Source organism: Cordyceps militaris (genome assembly GCF_000225605.1).
Source record: "Cordyceps militaris CM01 unplaced genomic scaffold CCM_S00002, whole genome shotgun sequence".
Taxonomy (NCBI): Eukaryota; Fungi; Ascomycota; class Sordariomycetes; order Hypocreales; family Cordycipitaceae; genus Cordyceps; species Cordyceps militaris.
In genome coordinates this window covers 3566687-3586608 of record NW_006271970.1, presented here as the reverse complement: position 1 = coordinate 3586608, position 19922 = coordinate 3566687, and the positions used below count along the sequence as shown (strand labels likewise).

The 19922-nt window shown below is 45.0% G+C and overlaps 5 protein-coding genes across 5 annotated transcripts; 1 reads left to right on the top strand and 4 right to left on the bottom strand.

Annotated features, from left to right (window-relative positions):
• Positions 1–1273: 1273 nt before the first annotated feature.
• On the bottom strand, positions 1274–3227 carry CCM_03057 (MFS multidrug transporter, putative; the record flags this gene model as incomplete). The annotated part of the gene is made up of 5 exons (XM_006668209.1): positions 1274–1638; positions 1713–2362; positions 2441–2813; positions 2872–2956; positions 3027–3227. 5 exons carry the CDS (start codon positions 3225–3227, stop codon positions 1274–1276), a joined length of 1674 nt encoding a protein of 557 aa, XP_006668272.1.
• A 3323-nt stretch (positions 3228–6550) lies between these two features.
• Positions 6551–8198, bottom strand: CCM_03056 (cytochrome P450, putative; the record flags this gene model as incomplete). The annotated part of the gene is made up of 2 exons (XM_006668208.1): positions 6551–6725; positions 6781–8198. 2 exons carry the CDS (start codon positions 8196–8198, stop codon positions 6551–6553), a joined length of 1593 nt encoding a protein of 530 aa, XP_006668271.1.
• Positions 8199–8588: 390 nt separating this feature from the next.
• Positions 8589–10554, bottom strand: CCM_03055 (O-acetylhomoserine/O-acetylserine sulfhydrylase; the record flags this gene model as incomplete). The annotated part of the gene is made up of 7 exons (XM_006668207.1): positions 8589–8942; positions 9003–9096; positions 9147–9291; positions 9363–9792; positions 9865–10224; positions 10283–10366; positions 10417–10554. 7 exons carry the CDS (start codon positions 10552–10554, stop codon positions 8589–8591), a joined length of 1605 nt encoding a protein of 534 aa, XP_006668270.1.
• A 477-nt stretch (positions 10555–11031) lies between these two features.
• Positions 11032–12875, top strand: CCM_03054 (cytochrome P450, putative; the record flags this gene model as incomplete). Its single annotated transcript, XM_006668206.1, has 5 exons — positions 11032–11295; positions 11355–11565; positions 11628–11696; positions 11756–12340; positions 12418–12875. 5 exons carry the CDS (start codon positions 11032–11034, stop codon positions 12873–12875), a joined length of 1587 nt encoding a protein of 528 aa, XP_006668269.1.
• A 246-nt stretch (positions 12876–13121) lies between these two features.
• CCM_03053 (transferase family protein) lies at positions 13122–14747 on the bottom strand (the record flags this gene model as incomplete). Its single annotated transcript, XM_006668205.1, has 1 exon — positions 13122–14747. The coding sequence occupies one exon, from the start codon at positions 14745–14747 to the stop codon at positions 13122–13124; it is 1626 nt and encodes a 541-aa protein (XP_006668268.1).
• Between the last annotated feature and the right edge of the window lie 5175 nt (positions 14748–19922).

The following is a 19922-nucleotide window of genomic DNA, read 5'->3' as shown; positions in this document are numbered from 1 at the left end:
GCCTCAGTGGGGGACGCCGCAAGCGATACCCTTGGCGATACGAGTTTCCGGGAGTCTTGTGGGCGCTCTGTCGTCATTCCCGCTCTTTGCAGCTGAGCCGCTACGCAGAGGTGGATAGGGCCGATGAACTCGTCTCCGTCAGCTCGTATTACAAAGAGAAAGAGGGTCCTACTGAACGAGGGAGAAAATGGTCAGCCCTGCGTCATTCGTTGACATCATGGAATGGGGAGAAACTGAAGATTTCGTTGGTGGGATTTTGTTGCGTTGGCTATTCACGAGGCAGTGGTTTTTGGTAACCACGGCTCTCGAATGCTGACCCGGCACGGCACGAGTACTTGCTTCATTAGACTTTCTACTACAGGGGGTGACTTGAATACAACGACTGGAATGACCAGCATACTGGAGACAGAATCGAGCAGCTCATGATGCTTGACTCGGCCGGCGGAAATGGGGGCCATGCTCCAGCAGTTTGGCCACTATTATAGTGTAGGGTACATGAGACCTCTCTAGAGCCCACACAACCTCCACAATACATCATCATCCCACATAGCACTATGGCATAACAACTATAGAGTACATAAGGTTTATTAATCTAGGCCAGAGCCAGCAGAGACTGCCTCGCCGCTCATCAAGTTCCACTTGATGATGAAAGGTGCGGACGAGGGCAATGACTTGTGTTCTATGGAAAATTAAACGTCGCTTGTTAGTAAAGAAGATTAGGTAGGTATAAGGCAGTGTAATGGTGGAGGATGGACTTGCGCTGCCAGCCCTTAGGGAGGACAGCGACTAACTAGTCCGCAGCCCCTGATAGGGAACAGACAACCTTGTAATGTCCTCACAGAGCTGTCCTTGTTACAAGGCTGTCCCCTATCAGGGGCTGCGGACTAGTCGCCGTCCTTCTGCGTCAGTCAAAACGCAGCGGCTATAATATATAGGGCAGATACAAAAGTAAAGAAAACATAAAATACATTGGAGATTTAAACGCTAATAGTAATAAAATAGAAAAAAAGAAAAAAAAAGAAGTAACTCATGAATGTAGTATTGACGGTGTAGCTCAGGTACCCAAGCTCTGACAGACGATTCCTTTTGCACGCAGACTCGCATATCACCCTGAATAATTGACTATATGAAACAATGCGAAGCTCGATAACGTAGATGCTAACGACGTGACAAGACTAGTATCAGCAGTCGGTGTAGGGCACTTGAGATATCATACATGTCTTTATTGCAGCGACAACCATTCAGAAGAGGCCTAGAAACTAAATTTTGCTTCTTATTTATTACGCAGAGCAGCCTCACGCACCCAAAATGTGAAGATGAATGCCAGTAGACCGCAAAGAACGGGCGGCGCCAGAGCGATGACGCTCGCATGCTGGTAACTGGAGCGCACTATGGCGGCTACAATCGGCGGAAGCTCCTTGATGTAATCAATATTTTGTCGAACACGCTGCCCTATCTCGTCTACGAGGCCTTTGTCATGAGACAGTCGGTGCCCAAGCTCAGTTCGCAAAACATATTGCAACAAGGCCGAGGACGTACTGACGCCGACGCTGGCCCCAAGCGAGCGGAACATGTAAGAACAGGCTACTGTGACGGCCGTATCAGCCATCGTGGTATTCGCTAGCAGCGCAATCAAAACTGTGCTGATACCTGTGCGCCACTATTAGTGACTGTTTTATACTGTCTTCTTGGCCATCTGCGGAATGACTCACCAGCGTATACGCCAATTGAGGATGCGATGAAGGCGAGGACTTGGAGGACGACACTTTTTCTCCAAAATCCCAAAGCCAGCAGGGGAGTTGACAGGAACGCAAGGCCAAAGGCTGACACGTTAATCCAGTAAAACTTTCCCGTCTTTTTAATCACCCAACCACTACCGATCGATGACAGCACGCCAAATGCCATGCCTTGCATAAGTAATGTGCCGCTCAAGGCGGCGCTGAAGCCTTGGACTGCCTGAAAGAATAGGGGCAGGAAGAAGAAGGCACCCATTTGGCTGGCGACTCCAAAGAAGTTGGCCATGTAGCATGCAAACATGCTGGGGTTGAAGATGATGTGACCTGGAGCAAAGGGATATGAGGCTACGTGGACCTCATTGTAAATAAACGCCGCCACAAGAAGAGGTGTGATGGCAAGAGGTATCAAGGTCTGGGGTTGAGTCCAGCCTACGTTGGAGCCAGAGTCGAGGCCCAGCAGAAGTGCCAAAATAGAGCTTACCAAAGTAAGGGCGCCAGAAAAGTCAATAGACTTCATCTTGGAGAGAAGCTCATGACGGGAGGATGGTGAAGATGGGGGCATGGGGAGAAGGAAGTGCAAGGCGAGGCCAGCAAGAAGGCACATGGGAGCTTGACCGATAAATGACCTGCATTGTCATTGTTAGTATATTTTACAAAAAAAAAGATAAGGATGTTTGGTGCCAGAAAACGAGTGGTAGACATACCAGCGCCAGCCGATAGAATCAGCGAGAATACCACCCAACGGCGCACCTGCTAATGTTCCTGTCGCAAAGATCATGTCAATGTATCCTTGCCAGATGCCACGGTCCCTGAGCGGAACCGTCACTGAGATCAGAATAGATACCAGGGCTGTTATGCCGCCACCACCGATTCCCGCGATGCCGCGGGCAATGCAGAGCTGCAGTAGAGACTGCGAAAGGCCGCACCCAAGACAACCGATGCCAAAGATGGCATACGCAAACAAAAGGCACACTTTTCGACCGAAAATGTCGCTGAGCTTGCCATACAGAGGCTGACAGGATGTGAGGGTAAGAAAGTAGCTGTAGACGTCATCAACAGTCAGCATTGCACTTGAAGCTGAGATTGAAGAAGAAGAGAAAAATCAAGAGAGACACCCACGAGGTTGCTATCCAACTCATGCTGTTCATCGCGTTCAGGTCATTTCCTATCTTGGCGTAGGCAGCCAGAGTGATGAGCTGGTCCATGGCAGCGAGAAGCAGCTTGGGACATCAGTCCGGAGTTAGCTCCAGAGTCGGGCAAGGAAGTCTTTTGCTGCGCTTGAAAACGTACACCAATAGCCACAGACGGCAGTAGCACGTATGTTCGATTCCCCAGATCTTTGCGTACATGCCCCATCTCTTCGCTGCCACAGTCTTCATTTTCAGAGGCGCTCCGTCGCGACGAAAAGTCGCGATCAACACCATCGTGGGAACGGCTGCGCAGCAGGGGGTCCGCCTCTGTCGGAGCCGAGGGGGCAGCTGAGATTGCCATTGAACTGTCTCTCGCAGGAGTTGCGGTTGCTTGGAAGGACGCAGGTAGCTTGGGTTGCTGCCTTGGAGATGATTATCTGGCTACCGGGCACTTTCCACTCCGTGCAGCTGCCTTGGCTCAATGGGATTGCACAAAACAGGATGGCCCGGATATCCTGTCACACAACAGCAAAAGTGGCATCCACACCTGGCTGGCATGAATCTGACCTTGAGTACTAGTTATTCAACATACCCCCCGGTTTGTTTGGAGACTTGTAGACTCTGATAGTGGTCAGCCCACTATCTACCCAGGCATTCTCCCAACCCTGCCCTCTGATACTGTTGTTGTGTTTTTGTCGGGGGATTTCTAGGAAGTTGGGCCTAAGGCTTTTATCCGTAGCAAGTTGGCGATGGAAGTTTTCGGAAGTTACAGGTGGCTAGATAGATGACTAGACCACCTCCCGGGCTCACAACTATCACACAACACGGCAGGATGCACTATTCCAGGAAAGCAAAATCCCGACGCCATTTGTGGCAACTGTGCTCCAGAAATTCGGATGCGTGTGCATAAAAGCAGACAGGGAGCGACGCGTGCCGTCCGTCTGGCGGCAAAGAGCCTGAGACAATTCGAATGTTGTGCTCCAGGTTGTGGCTGAGACTTTACCCGTGCCCGCCCCCTCTTTATCGCTTTTACCTCCAGCAAAACCGTTATATTAACAACCTGTTATTTATATCTAAATTCATGTCTAGAAAAAGTAACTCCTATTTTGCAGGTGCGCCGGGGAGAGAGTGGGTTCTAGTTATAGGTGAGCGCGACAGATACTGTACGCCGAGATCACTCTCAAGCATATCGGCAACGAGGTTTTTCTTTTTCGTGAAGCATGCATGTAGTTCTACCGATCAGCAAGAGGTAGACGAATATTTCGGCCGACGCTCGCTGCGGGTGGCGTCCAGGGACCTATGTCTCATCTGCGCTGCCGGGTAAGAAACAAAGTCGATAAGCGCAGCCCAGGGCGTCACGCAAATAGGAATGCATCCAAGACATCGCACCCGGCAATCAGTTGCTCTCCCTCTGCTCCGTCCTGGTAATGCTGCACTGTGGCTGCCTGTCGATAATGCGGCCAGACCAGAGACGTATTCCCACTGGCGGCTTGTGAGATTTATGTGCGTCTGGAGACGGGTTCATACTTATAGAACGGGTGAGTGGAAACGGTTCCGCAAAGGCGAGGGGTAAATAATACGAGAATACATACTATAAGTGTAGCCTTACGGCGCCTCAGAACAAAGCTGGAGTTGGGTTAACAGTTTCTCTACACGCGCCCTTCAATTGACTGTCATCTGTATCGACAGTGGCAACAGTTCCAGGACTTCCTACGCCGAGTCGCAATGTTCCAGACCCTGACGGCTCGTCGAGGGAGCTCGGGCAATTCGGAATACGTCGTGCAGCCCTCCGAGCCACCATTTGAAAAGACAAAAAGGCGGCCGTCTTGCCTGAATTGCAGGCAAAAAAAGGTGCTGTAGGTTGGGCACAATGATTATTGTGCTTTGCTAAATGGGTTCGCACAGTTGAGATGTATATACAAGGATGAGAGCTGCGTCAAATGCCTCAAACAAAGGCTGAGATGCGTGCCTGGCGAAGCGTCGACTACCAATACCAATGGCGCTTCCAATTTCCTGTCGTCCCTCCATGGCTCCGACCACGACGACACTAGCGTAGAAGACGGTGATTCTTCATCCGGCTTTGACTTTGGCATGGCTGCTAGTGACAGTGCCTTTACTGAGGCATTCAAATTCTCGGATCTCCCCGATGCTGGTAGGTCCATACTCTGCTCAATAGGGCATCGCCTGTGCTTGACGTAGACTAACATTGTTGAAAGCAACATTGGACGACAGGCTACTTAATCGAGCCACCTGCACTTTCTTGCAATGCCGACGACGGGGCTGCCTCCACTGCCGCCACTGGGCTTCAACACAGCACCTCGACTGTAAACCCTGGTCATGTAAACTGGCAGATCAACACCATTGATGGTAGACAGCCGTCGCCAGCTGCCACGCCCTTTTTACACAGCGATACTCTTTCGAACGAGACGACTAGGTCTGATGGTCGAGATGCCAAGCCTGTAGAGAGTCCTTGCTCACGTTGCTCGTGTCTGCATGGCATCATGAGTGCCAACGAGACGTTGCAGGTGAAACTGATATGGGGCAGTGGGACCCAAACCGGCCCTACAGTCAGTGTAGACGACATGTTGCAGTGCCAAAAGGGCATCTTGGCAAGCTGCGAGTCGTTTCTACACTGTCACCAATGCAATGTGCGGTCAGACTACGTCATCCTGGTACTTTCCATGTGCCGTGAGATGATTGGCAACATGAGCAGCTTGGACATCTTGACAGCGTCTGGGTCGCGCGGTCATGCCAGCGCAAAGGAGCACTGCTCCAATACCAAGGACAGCAGCAAGAGCGCCCTCACGGCCGGCGGCTGGCGGCTGGACGACGCAATCGAGGTGCGGATCATGAAGTGCCTGCTTGGAGTCCGTATCACCAGGCTGAACAGTTTAATCAGCCATCTGGAAAAGCTCATCAACGCGCACCACCGCGCGTATGGATGGATAGTGCGTGATCTGAAGCTGGCCCTCAATGAGAATCTCGACATCCTGGGACACATGGGCAAGTCTAGCAACCGATAGTTGAAGAAGTACTTGGAAATGTAATGTGTTATGCTGTGTTTATTCGGGTGGGTTGACAGATGCGCCGGAGTTGCTGAATCGGGCGATTTCCGTTGGGTCGGGGATTACTAGGCTTGATATAAACATGTTTCTAGTTATCTGGCTATGATGCAAGTTTACAGGGGAGATGTTTAATCTGATTCGTGAATAATGATGATAAATGTAATCTTTGCTAGTATATTGCAATCTACATATGCTATTCCCTTGTATACCTTCTTCTCGGTCTCGCCCTGGTATGCTGCACGCTGTATGTTATGCAAGATGCGCAAAATTGTAGTGGTACTCGCCAAAGATCAGCCTGGTCAATATCTATTTGGTAGTCGCGACTGGACTGGGCCGATTGCCTCATCCATATGTTTGCACCATGTGCTACCCTGGATTCCGGATACACATTTCACAAGGGCTCTAGACACGTGCAAGTGTGCCATTCATCTCGCTTTCCTTTGAGTATTTGAAAGATAATTGCACTTTACAGACGTCGGACACTGCGAGATGTTGCAACTTTACAAATGTGTGCCTCATTACAAGATTCTTTCTGGTGTATGCAGTATTCTAGCTTCAAAATCACTTGAAAGCATACCTTTCAAAGTGCACCACCACCCTGCTCGTCCCAGACCCTGTTTCAAGGCTTTTCTTCAACCAATATTCTGATGCCTTTTGTTCCATACCTCGGGGTGGGGACGAAACGGTCGTAGTAAATTTCGACATCCTTTCTGGTGGTCTCAAAGAGCTCCATCCTGTCTCCAAGACGACGGAAGAGCAATGCAAGGCATAGAAATAGCTCGGCATATGCAAGTCTGCTTTGTTAGCAACATACTTCTGGTTGGTTCATACAGAAAAAAAAAAACTTACTGTATCCCAATGCACTGGCGGCTTCCGCGCGAGAACGAGAGCAGATATCCATCCAGCAAATGATGTCGCTGACCATTATCATCGAGCCAGCGCTCAGGGATAAAAGTATGAGGATCAGGAAACAGTTCCAAGTTGGTATGGATCAATGTAGAAGTCATACCCACGGGCGTTCCGCGTGGAATGACGTACTCTGGGCGGCCCTTACCCGCTGCCAGCGACGACGGCTTGAAGTAAAAAGGCGCAGTAGGATTGATTCGTTGGAGCCTTGTGCTCACCCCATAGGATAAACGTAAGCCCTCGGTGATGACTGCGCTGAGATACGGAAGCTTTTCCAGTTCAGTGCAGTCGATTCGATGGCATGGCTCCGGGATCGCGGCCGCAAGCTCCTTCCGTAGCCTGAGACGGACGCGCTCGTCGTTCAAGATGTAAAAGAGGGTAGCAGACAAGGTCCACGCAGTTGTTTCTGTACCAGCGCCGACCACTATCTGGCCCTCTTGCCAGAGCCTGGACACACTCTTTTCTTCGTCTGGGAGGTCGCCTGTGAGCAGCTCATGAAAGATGGTGCGACCCTGGGTACTTTCGTAGGAGCCACAAGTAATCTGGTCCTGTGTCTGGCGAATCTGGCGACGAATGTCCTCCTGGAACTTGACGTAACTTCCTGCCTCTGGGTTCATCTTGGCGAGGACACTCTGGGGTAGGCTGTTCAAGAGCGTCATGAGCCACGGAAACTGCTTCATCCAAGCGCCCATGTCGGTGCCTGCAATAATGGCGCCGTGAAAATTGGGCTCAAAGGTTGGAGAGTTTAAGAAGCCATAGCTTTTGGCAAATGCATATTCGGTCACAATGTCGGTGGTCATGCAACTGAATGCCATTGTCATAGGCGCAGGCTTCTCAGCGCCAGAATATGTCTCAAGCTGCGAGATGAGCTTTTCGACTGCACTGTGAATAATGGGCTCCAAGCGGGTGACGGCGGCTTTGGAAAAGAACTTGTTCAAAGCGCCGCGACGCATGCGGTGCAGGTCGTGGCCAGCCGTGCCAAAGACACTATCCGGGATACCAAACTGGCCAGTGAAGTAGGGGTATTTGTCACGCTTCTTGCTGCCACTAGCATAAAGCTCGCTGATAAAAGCCGGGTCGTTGATGTGTAGCTCATGAGGACTGATGCGAACCACGGGACCGTACTGGCGGTGCATATGCTCAATCTCAAAAGTGTACCGGCCGCGCAAGATGGCGTCGTAATAGAACTCATACCAAAGCGTCGCAGCCGCTAGCTTCGGGCCGGGGAATCCAGATAACGGGTGCAGAAAAAGACGGTAGACGACCAGCAGAAGACCATAGACTGTGCCGAGTATGGCGAGAACAGCCAAAGGGCTGCGCGAGACCGAGTCTCGTACGTATTCGACGATTGAGTCTTCCATGAGAGCCAACTCTATCTAGCCAGAAGTTCAACCGAGTTTCTTCGAATGCATAGGTTAGCTACCTACGAACAAATCAGCCTACTCTCTGTCCTGCCGTCACCGGTTTATCCCAACTAGGCAACTAGGCTCTCGGGCTAACCGCTCTTCGACATTCCCGCGTCTGGACGATCTCGGTACGGTACGGCGCAGACAGCAGCATAATCAGATGGGATAGGATAATTGGGATATGATTCAGGTTCGGATACACAGGGAGATGGGTTGAGCGAATTGTTAACAAGTTGGCGGGATTGGGGTTCGTGAACGCCTTGGTGAGGACGTCGGCTCCTTTCTGACACAGATTGTAAGATTCGTGCTTTGCAAAAGAAGAAATAGATCTATGGAGGAAAAGCGCTATGCTGAAACAGAAACTGTGCTGTTTTCTGCAGCCATAGTATTATCCACATTATCCATGCTTTCAGTAGCTGGATATCCCTGTCCAGTAGCATCAGTCTCCTCAGGAGTGGTAATTTCTTCGCATTCACCAGCAGCGATATCCTCAGTGGTGATTACCCTCACAGCAGCCAGCTCTTTAGTAACCGCCATCTCTTCCGCAGCAGTCATCTCTTCCCTAGCAATGACCCAGGCCGTAGTCTCTTCAACACTGCCCCCAGCCGCGGCCGTCTGAGGAATAGCTTCAAAAGCGGTTCGGATATCCGCTAATATATCGTCGCAGTCTTCCGTGCCGATGGAGAGACGAATCAAATCCTACATATCCTTAGTTAGAGGCACACAGCCTTTTCCGTGTCTATTGCTCCATTGGCTCACCTCTGTAACACCCGCATCAATACGGTCCTTTTCAGACAGGAGGGAGTGTGTCGAGCTCCATGGATGCGTCGCCATTGTTTTACAGTCGCCAACGCTGCGTGCACGGTTAGTACTTGGATACAGAGGGCCTACAAAGCGACGTACTTGGTCATATTAGAGATGAGATCAAGAGCATCTACAAAATGTCTGCTTGCAGTGGTGCCGCCTCTGAGACCAAATGACAGCACGCCACCGTATCCGCGGCGCATGTATTTTGTTGCCATGCTGTGGTAGCGGTCCGTAGACAGCCCTGGCAATAATTAGCCCATCGCTACTTTCAAGCCCATCATCTGCCTGCATGAAAACATGAAAACAAGGAACACTTGCCTGGATAAGACACCCACTCTATTTTGGGGCTGGAAGACAAGTACGTGGCAACGCGGAGCGCGTTGGCACCGATACGCTCACATCGCAGACTGAGCGTCTCTATGCCCAGTAAGATCTGCTGCGCTGCAAAAGGATTCATCACCCCTCCTACTTTCATCACGCCCTCAATTCTGACTGCCAAGGCAAAAGCACAGTTCCCATAGGCTGTGGCATATGACACTTCCACTGTGCTTCCAGCCGGGTGCGTGAGGACGGGGAACTTGCCGCCCGTCTTGCTCCAGTCAAAGCGACCAGAATCGACAACGACACCCCCGACCGTGGTTCCGTGGCCACCAAGCCACTTCGTCGCGGAATGAATCACAATATCGGCGCCGTAGTCAATGACAGGACACCAGAAGCCTCCTGCGCCAAATGTGTTGTCAACCTATTAAACAGGAGAAGATGGTCAGCGGGAAACTCATGGTCTAATTCGCTTCTTCATGGGTAGGATACGAACGACAAAGGGTATGGTGTGGGCGTGCGCCAGCTCAGCAATGGCTGCCATGTCAGGAACGCTGATTCTGGGGTTCCCAACAGTCTCAAGGTAGTAGAGCTTTGTTTTCTCGTCGGTCAAGGCTTGGAAGCTCCGCGGGTCGTCGTCGTTTACCCACCTGACCGATATTCCAATGCGCGGCAGCAATGTCTTGAACATGCTGTACGTGCCTCCGTACAAGTTTGTCGACGACACGATATTCTCGCCACTGCTTGCCAAGCAAAGAATCGTCTGAAAAGCAGCAGCCTGCCCAGAGGCACATGCAACCGCTGCAGTGCCACCTTCGAGGCTGGCAACTCGCTTCTCCAACACTTCAACGGTCGGCTGCGGGCGATTTGCATGTGTAAGCAAAGCAGTGAGGCGGGCATTTGTCTTTACGTACATTGGCAATGCGCGAGTAAACATATCCTGCCTCCTCGTTGCTGCATACCCTGCGCGCATGTTCGCTATTGGTGAACACGTACGACTGTGCCCAACATTAGTCGCTGCGCAGCAGTAGTGAGATGCAAAACCAACCGCCGTAGCATATATCGGCACAGCACGCGCTTTTGTGTTAGGGTCGGGGGTTGCACCGGCGTGGACTTGTCTTGTGCTGAAGCGGCGCCTCGATTCCTTGTCTACATCGAGTTTGAAGTGCACGAATGTATTAGCCATGGTGGGCGGCGGTTGCGGGTGAGTTGATTCCGGCATATCTTGGATTCTGATCAAAATGACGAAGCAGAATCAGCCAAGTAAGCATGTTATTTGTCTAGGTAGCCTTGGACTGACCATTTACGGCAATTATCGGTAACACGGTCGCAGACGGCCGATTGATGGTCGGGCTTCGGGCTTCGACTATTCGGGATAGCTTGGTGCAGCGCTGAAAGCTGTCGGCGTGCCCTGTAAGTTCTGAATTTGGTATTTTGGGCGAGTATCAATGCCTCATTGTACACATGGACTATTAACCAGTTGCAGCGTCACGTTGGTTTCATCAAACCCTGAATTCCTTTCCTCCCTGGGTGACTGAACTTCGTTTACGTTCCTTTTGAGCCCTCGTCTGAGTGGTATTGGAGCACGCTGCCATTGAACGCTTGCAGCTTGCATGTATGAAGGAGCTTGACTAAACACACCGCGACTTGCACTGTACATCAAATGACCGACACCATCTCTGCGGCGAATTTCGTTCGCCGCGCCTTTCGATATATCCAGGTTCCAGAAACTGAAGCTCGATTGGGACTTGGGTTGTTCATTCCTCTCATCATTGCGATTGGCCTCTACTGCGCTTTCCGTCCTGTTCGGCAGCAGCTGATAGCTGGCATTCCCATTGTCGGCGGCTCCAATAAAGAGGCAATTAAAAAAAGTCGCATACGGTTCCTGAACGATGGAATGCAGATGCTTCTAGAGGGCTATCGGATGGTACTTTACAAAATGACTCCGGTTTCGCACATGTGTCCCAGCTAACACCACTACGGCAGACCAATGGCGGACTTTACTATGTGCCATCAAAGCTGGGCGAGCGCCTCATGCTGCCCGTCAAGTACTTGGAAGAGCTCAAATCTGCGCCCATCGATGAAGTCGACTTTGTGGCGACCTTTATCGAGATGTTTGAGGGCAAGTACACCACCATGGGTAGCAGATCGACCCTGCATCCGCGCTGCGTCCGCGGGCAGTTGAATCGGAACTTGTGTAAGCCTCTACGATTCTGCTCGGTACGGCCACTATTGCTGACACGGAATAACCCTTGATAGGGACAGTCATGGACGGCATTCAAGAAGAAATAAGGGACGCCTTTGACGCGGAATTCCCTGCTTGTGATGGTAAGCACTCTCACTTTTGCTACCTCCAAAGCATATACAGCTGACCTTGCCACATCAAGACTGGACCGAGGTAGAAGTGGTTGATCGCATTACCCAAATCGTCGCGCGCGTCTCCAGTCGCATGTTTGGCGGCACCGTGCTGAGCCAGAACAAGGAATGGGTCCAGTCGTCCATTGACTTTGCTCTCGACGGGTTTCTCGGTGCCCAGGAACTTAAGAAATATCCCGAATTTTTGAAGCCGATTGCAGCCCGATTCATCCCCGCGATTCGAAAGATTGAGGCCCATTACAAGGCTGCTGAGCGGGCGGCCATCCCTCTGATCAACGAGCGGGCGGCCACAGGCAGCACTGCCTCTGACCTCCTGTGCTGGATGGATCAAGACGCCAAAGGTGATGAGAAAGACCCAGCTTTTCTCGCCGGCATCTTATTGAAAGTAAGCTTCGCCGCTATACACACCAGTGCTGCGGCACCGACGCAGCTCCTATATGACCTGTGCAACATGCCAGAGTATATAGAGCCCCTAAGGCAAGAGATTCGAGACAATCTCAATGAACAAGGACAACTCTCTCGCCAGGGATTTCAGGGACTGTCCAGGCTAGACAGCATCATGAAAGAAAGTCAGAGGTTCAACCCGCTTCTCTTGAGTAACACCCCCCCCCTCCCGCCGTTCTCCGAATATGGCAAATACTGTCGTCCAAGTCGCTAATCTAAGCCCCGTTAGTCACTTTTGAGAGAGTCGTGACGAAGAACTATCGTCTTGCTGATGGACTAGTAATTCCCGCCAATACGACGATAGGCATCCCCGCCCACGCTGTCTCTATGGACCCCGCCATTGTCCCTGATGAGCCAGACAAGTTCAAAGGATTCCGCTTCCACGACATTCAGCAAAGCGCTGCGCAGGCAAAGAAGGCTGATAGGACAGAGGAGAGCACCAGGCTTTCCGTCGCATATGCTGCCTCGCACTCATCAAGTATGCATTTTGGATACGGTCGTCATGCTTGTCCCGGTCGTTTCTTTGCCTCTGCTGAGATCAAGGCCATCATGGTCCATTTGCTCATGAACTATGACTTCCATTTCCCCAAGAACAATTCTGCACGGCCGCCGAGCTTGATGTTCGAGACACAGAATTTACCGAATCCCGGTGGTCGAATCATGTTCAAGAGAAGAAAGCAAAACTAGAGCTCGTCCGGTAGAGATGCAGTGGAAAATGAAGAGAGAACCTTTAGTATGCAGCTTTTTCGTTTCTTAAAGTGCTCTGCGCCGGAACATCGTTTACTGTACAGCTACGCATCAATAATCAAGGCTTAGAACAGGGTCATTCCGGCTTTATGGCGCAATGTGCGGCGGATGCTGGGCTTCTCAGTGTACAAAGATGACAGCAGTAGCCACAGCACGCTGTATCGCGGTAACTGGGAGATCATTTAGCTAACATAGCAAGGGAAAAGAAGGGAAAAGGAGCGGATCTGCCAATAAACGCTCCATGTCTTCGGCACGAATGCGAATAGAGACATCTACACCACTGCGTGTCCACGATGTGTCTGACGCCTCAGCCGCAACAATCGGTGGCGCTTCCTTGATCACCACTATGCCGTCCATATCTGGCACAATGCCATCTACGTAGCGAATTTCCGAGGCGAATCCGAAATCGATATTGTAGACGCCAGCACGCGCCCAGGTTGTAACAAGGATATAGCGCCGGCCCAGGAACGCCTGCCAGATTCTCTGAGGCGACTTTTCGTAGGCGAGGCTATGCAGATGGTCCCCGATAGGCTCTGGCTTGAGAACTTGTTCTATTGTTCCTCGAACGCGGGTTGCAATAGAACCAAGACTTGCTGCTTCTCCGGCAACCTCGGCACCCAACGCCTGGATATTGATGATGACTATTGGAGACCCTATAAAGGAACCACCCAGTTGAAGCACCGGGCGCACGCCACATGTAAGATCGCAGTGTACAGGGCCAGTATCTGTGCCCAAGCGCCGAGCGCGATTTATCGAGGACCATATATGTGCCAAGACTGCATCATGGCGGCTGAGTCTCTGCCCGCTTTCCTTGTTGGCGCTGGCCCAGAGAAATTCCACTTGCTCTGCGCTGAGGCGAACAATGGAGCATGACACTGGAGAGCCAGTCTCCCATTCCGACCATGGCATCGCGGTGCCAGCAGCCTCCATCTTGGCTTTTTGAAATGGTTCCGGAATATTCGTAGGCCAGGGACAGCCTGAGACGTCTCGCCACCAGTCGTAACGATGCATGGGCATGGTTGCTGACCGCTGTAGCACCTCGGCAGCAGGCTCCGGGGCGTCAATGTTGCGCGCTGCGGCAGCATCGACTTTGCATGGATTGAATACGGGACATAATCTGCATCGCTCCAACTGCAAAATACTCGTGCGGCTGATGGTTGCCCAGTCATTCATGAAGGTGACTAAAGCTGTGATGTCGGCAAGCGGGTGAGCAATTTTGGCAGCCAAGGCAAAGCCGCTGCAAGCCAAGGTTGTAACCTGAATAGCCATGACAGGCTTGAGAAGGCCATTTGTGTCTTGAACGTCGGGCTGGAATGCATTGGCAATGTCCGCTTGGGAGGTGAATCGATTTAGCCAGGCTTGGCTGTCCCAAAACGTGTGATGCACTCGCCGCTCGGCAGGATACAGCTCATCAAGCGTAATCGCGCATGTCGCTGCACTGAATGCAACACCAGGGTCTCGTTTGTCTCCAAACTTTGCAAAAAGGCGCCCGAAGCGGCGCGCATGAACGGGAATCTCTGTTGCTTCAGCTGGACCCTGGCCATCAACAGTTTGTACGGCTTCGATTTGACCTGCCCATTGCGGATAAGCATCCAACGTCGTGCTTAGGGTAGATGCGAGATGGGCGGTCAAGTCGAATGGTTGCTGAGAAGCAAGCCGCGGACGATCAAACAACCAAACGGCACTGGTCAAGGCGAATTCTGCAGTCGTTGCGTCCAACAGCGACAAGGGCACAATGCAAGAAGTTTGTGATGGCGATTCGGCTTGGATCCGTGTCGTGCTGGTGATGGCGACGTCACAAGGTGGCGCCATCTGGTTGAGGTCTGCTTTTTGTGAAGATGATGGCAATGCCTGATTTCAAGCCGAGGAGCCATGACGAGGAGCAAAGGTTGGCTACAGAGTATAGAGGCCTAATAGTTGAGGCCCGAAATTTACAGGACGCGATTTGAAATTTACAGGGCAACTAGTCCTTATTACAGCTATTACAGTACCTACCTCTAATTTAGGGAGCTCCACCAGCCAAATCAGAACTATGTAGAGGGCTATACCAAAGTACATAAAGACAACCCAAGGTCGCTAAAGTACCGAGCTATGCTGCTTTACGTGCTCTGAGGGCTCTAAGAGTGCCTTACATGGTGGTTGTTATGCCATTGTGGTATGTGGGATGATGATGATGTATTCTGTGGTTTGTGTAAGCTCTAGAGGGGTCTCATGTACCCTACAGTGGTCTCTAGTATGGTGTGCTGCAAATTCCAAACGCGTCCTGTAAATTGTAAATTGGTGCTTCCTGTAACCTACAGTGTGTCAGTACATGTATCAGAATGAAGATAATATTCCTAGGCTATGCCCTGCTCTAGCTGCCTATCTAGTGGTAGTGTAGGCCCACATGCCACACATATACACTATAGGTGCCGCTATCTAAATAGCAATATCCTTATTAATACCTAAAAGCTATAATAACAATATTATCCTATCTAATAGTAATTTATCTTCTTATCCCTATAAAATAGCCTTATCTTTATAAAATAGTAAAGTAATAGTAAAGTTCCTAATTAAATTCCTTATATATCTCCTTATATATCTTAAGCCTAGTCCTTTAGAATTACTAAGCTTTATAATTACTTTTCTAATATCTAATTTATATTATATTTCTCTTTATAGTCTTTTTATATTATAGCTATTATTACTATAGTTAGGTACTTTAGTACCCTAGTATATTAATATATATTATCTTTTTATTATCTTAATATTATAAATATCTTAAGGTTATACTTCTTTATTATATATTAAAAAAGGTAGAATAATAATACTACCTTATAGCTATACTCTTACCTTACCCTTTAGCCTTTTATAAACTCTATAATATTTATTATCTTTTATAATATACTATATTTATACTTAATTATATACTATAAGGCTAAAATATTATCTAAGTCTTAATAGCCTTCTAGCTATAGTCTTATAAACTATAAGTAGTATTCTACCTAGGCTTCTTACTATTAGGCTAATAACTATAAATAGCTCTATTCTAGGTCTAGGAAGGGACTATAGAATAATATTAGTTATAGCCTTATAAGTAGGCTAGTTAGCTATAGTTATAGTTAGGCTTTTAGTTTCTATATTAGCTTTAGTATTAATACTAGCTTTAAGGCTAATATTTACCTTATTACTAATATTATAATTATAAGCTAGCTAGTTAGCTATAGCTATAACTAAGCTAGGCTAGCTAGTACCTATACTAGTTCTTATATTAGCCTTAGTATTAATACCTATATAGCTATAGGCTAATCTATTAATATAACTTCTATTATATATAATAATAATAGTATTAGTTTATATTAGTAGTATTTATATCTTCTAATAACTACCTTATTAGTTATAGTTATAATTAACTTAGAGGTTTTTATAGTAGCTACCTTAAAGGTAGCTAGTACTATAGGGGTAACTTACTTAGTAGTTACTAGGGTAGGCCTAGCTAGTATACTTATTATCTTAATATTACCTTAGGGGCCCTCTATTAGTCTAAATATATATTACTTCTAGTTTATAGTAATAGTAGCTAGCTTAGTAGGTAGGAGTAGTAGCTAGGATAGAGCTACTAGTTATATAGTAGCTACTCTAGTTACTAGTTATATAGTAGCTACCCTAGTAGTAACTAACTATATAAATAGGAGTATTTAAGGCGGAGCTATAACTAGCTTAGTAGTAGCTATCTTAAAAGCCCCTAGTTTAGTAGTAGTTAGTCCTATAGTATTAGTCCTTATAATAATAATAATAGCTACTTACCTTATATATACTACCTTAACTACTTTAGTCTAGTTATCTAATAGTAATAATACTATTATATTTAGTATATAGTATTACTCTTTAAATATTAAATTATACTATATAAGCTTCTAGACCTTATATATACCCTAGATTTATATCTAGATAAGTATTTATCTAAATAGTAGGAATATTTAGGTATTTTTAGTTATAGTATAGGCTATAAGGAATCTAGTTATTATTATACTCTTATTACTAGAGGTTATATATAAATAGTTCTATTCTACTATTATCTACTAGTATTTATTAGATATACTAAAGAATAGCTATATAAATTTTACTATATTATAAAGTACCTTTCTATACTTATTAAAGGGGGTTATATTAATATACCTAGGTAGGTATTTACTTATACTATCTAGGGTTAATAAGACTTAGTATATCTTTTTAAGCTAGGTTAAATAGTTATTTAGGTTATTATTAATTAAGCTTTTAATAAGCTTTAAGACTATTTAGTATATCTAATTAATCTATTAGTTACTTTCTTATATAAGTAATATATCTAGATATATTTTATTATCTATATCTAGGTTAGGCTTATTTCTCTTTAAGGTTATACTTATTTTTTATTTAGCTTATCTCTTTATCTAATCTTTATTACTATTAAGACTAGCTAGAGTAGCTAGATTTATAGCTAGATTTATAGCTAGGTCTTATATTATAGATATAAGTAATACTTAATTAGTTATAAATATAGGTATTACTTAATTATTAGCTAGATTTATAGCTAGATTTATAGCTAGGTTCTATATTATAAATATAGGTAATACTTAATTATCTATTTATAACTTATATATCTATATTACTTTAAAGGCTTATTAGCTACTATATAGTATATAATAATATAGTTATAGGAGGATAGATAAGGAAGAAGGGAAAAAGGGGGAGTAAGAGAAAGGGTAGAAATATAAGTTAGAGTAAAAGTAAAGGACTATATAGTTAGTTATAAGGAGTATTAGAATAGTACTAGGTATAAAAAGCGCCTAGTACTATTTATATTACTATAAGTTATTTTCTATACTTCTTTATTTATTCTTTACCTATATTTACTCTAAGTATACCTACTTATTCTATACCTATTCTAGTAGTAGCTAGGATATATATCTACCTAGATCTTTAGTATAGAGCTATTAGTTATAGTTACTATTAAGATCCTTAAATCTTACCTAGAATTATTCCCTAGAGCCTTATTATTAGGTATTATAAATATAGTTAATAAGGTAGTCCTTTATATATACTAGTATTTAGTCTAGCTTCCCTATATCCTATTCCTTATATCTATAAGCTAGCTTAAGGTAGTCTACTAATATTATATTATATATCCTTTATAACTATAGTAGCTATAGTCTATATACTACCTATCCTATCCTTTCTATAATTATAAATAGGCTAGTAAATTATATACTAAATTTATATCCTAGTAACTTAGGTATAAAGTAGCCTCTATATAGTTATAAATAGACTTAGTTACTTACTATAAAGAATACTATCTTATATCTTTAGTTATAATAACTTTTTATAGTTATAGCTACTATTACTATAGTATTATAAGCTATAATCCTTACTATAGTTATATCTAGTTTAGCTACTATAGCTAGTAGTAGGCTATTAACTATATCCTAAGGGTTAAAGCCTATAATAACTTTATAGGTACTATACTTTATTACTATATTTTAGGCTATATTTAGCTAGAATTATAGCCTAGGTAGTATCTCTTCCTATCTAGTTATATTAATTATAATAGCTAGGTATATATAGATAGCTAATAAGATAGTTTAAATAGCCTTTTTTATCTATCTATTAGTCTATAAGTAATATACTATAGAATATATTAGCTTTATCCCTAGCTATCTTTATATATATTACTATATAGCTAATAGGAACTTAAGGTCTTAGTTAAATAGTATAATCTATAATAGGCCCTATTCTTATAAGAATAGGGTATTTATAATAACTTCTACTATAGTTACTAAGCTAGCCTTATAGTTAAGTAGTCTTAGGATAACTACCTTATTAAACTTATATACTAGTACTACTATATATATATATCCTTCCTTTAACTCTAATAAGGCTAGTAGAAAGTTAAAGAATATATAGTAAAAGAGGATTAATAAGGGTAGTAGTAGTTATAGATTCTTATATAGTATATAATATATCTTCTTATAGGTTTAATATAGTTAGTATTATCTAAGAAACTTATAGAATCTCTATAGCCTATTATAGATATAGAACTATATTAGAAGATAGACTAGCTTATTATAACCTCTATAGTTTCTAGTATATAAGGATTTAAAGAGCTTAGTTATATAGCTATTTAGAATATATAGCTTCTTTTTTACTTTATAACTATCTAAATATTCTATAACTTTATATAATAGCTTATCCTATTATATAAATAATAGCTTAGCTTTATTATCTAGTTATAGTTTATTATTTACTTTAATAGTATTAAAGATCCTCTTCTAGATAGGGTTTATAGTATATCTATCTATTAGTCCTACTTTAAAGTCTAGGCTTATCCCTAGTATTAATATATAAACTAGTAGTATATAGTCTATAGCTATATATACTTTAGCTAGTACTCTTCTTTAATAGGGTATATCTAGCTATAGCTCTAATCTATTATTTAGGAGGTTATCTAGTTAGCCTAATACCTCTAGATAAGTATATAGGGGCTAGGTTAGTAACCTACTAAGTATATTTAGTATAATATAATCCCTATTATATCTATATAGGACCTATATATTAAATTAGCTAATATATTCTATAGCTCTAATAAGCTTCTTATTAACTATATATTAGGATATACTATTTATAATATTAAGCTACTTAGAAAGGTTAATAATTAAGCTATAATCTATAAAATATATAGCTAATAGGTACTAAGAGGTATATAACTAGTAGTAAAGCTTTTATAGTATCTAGATATAGCTATATATCTTTATCTTTATAACCTAGTAGTTCTTTTTAGTATTTAAGAGGGTTCTTAATAAGAAGGTAATAAGCTTAATAGCTATATATAGGGGGTATTATATAACCTACCCTTAGTTAGTAATTTTTATAAAGGCTACCTTTATTATATAATAGACTATTATACCTATACCTAAAATAGATATATTTATATTAAAGAATAGTTTTTAGTAGACTATAAAGTATATAAGG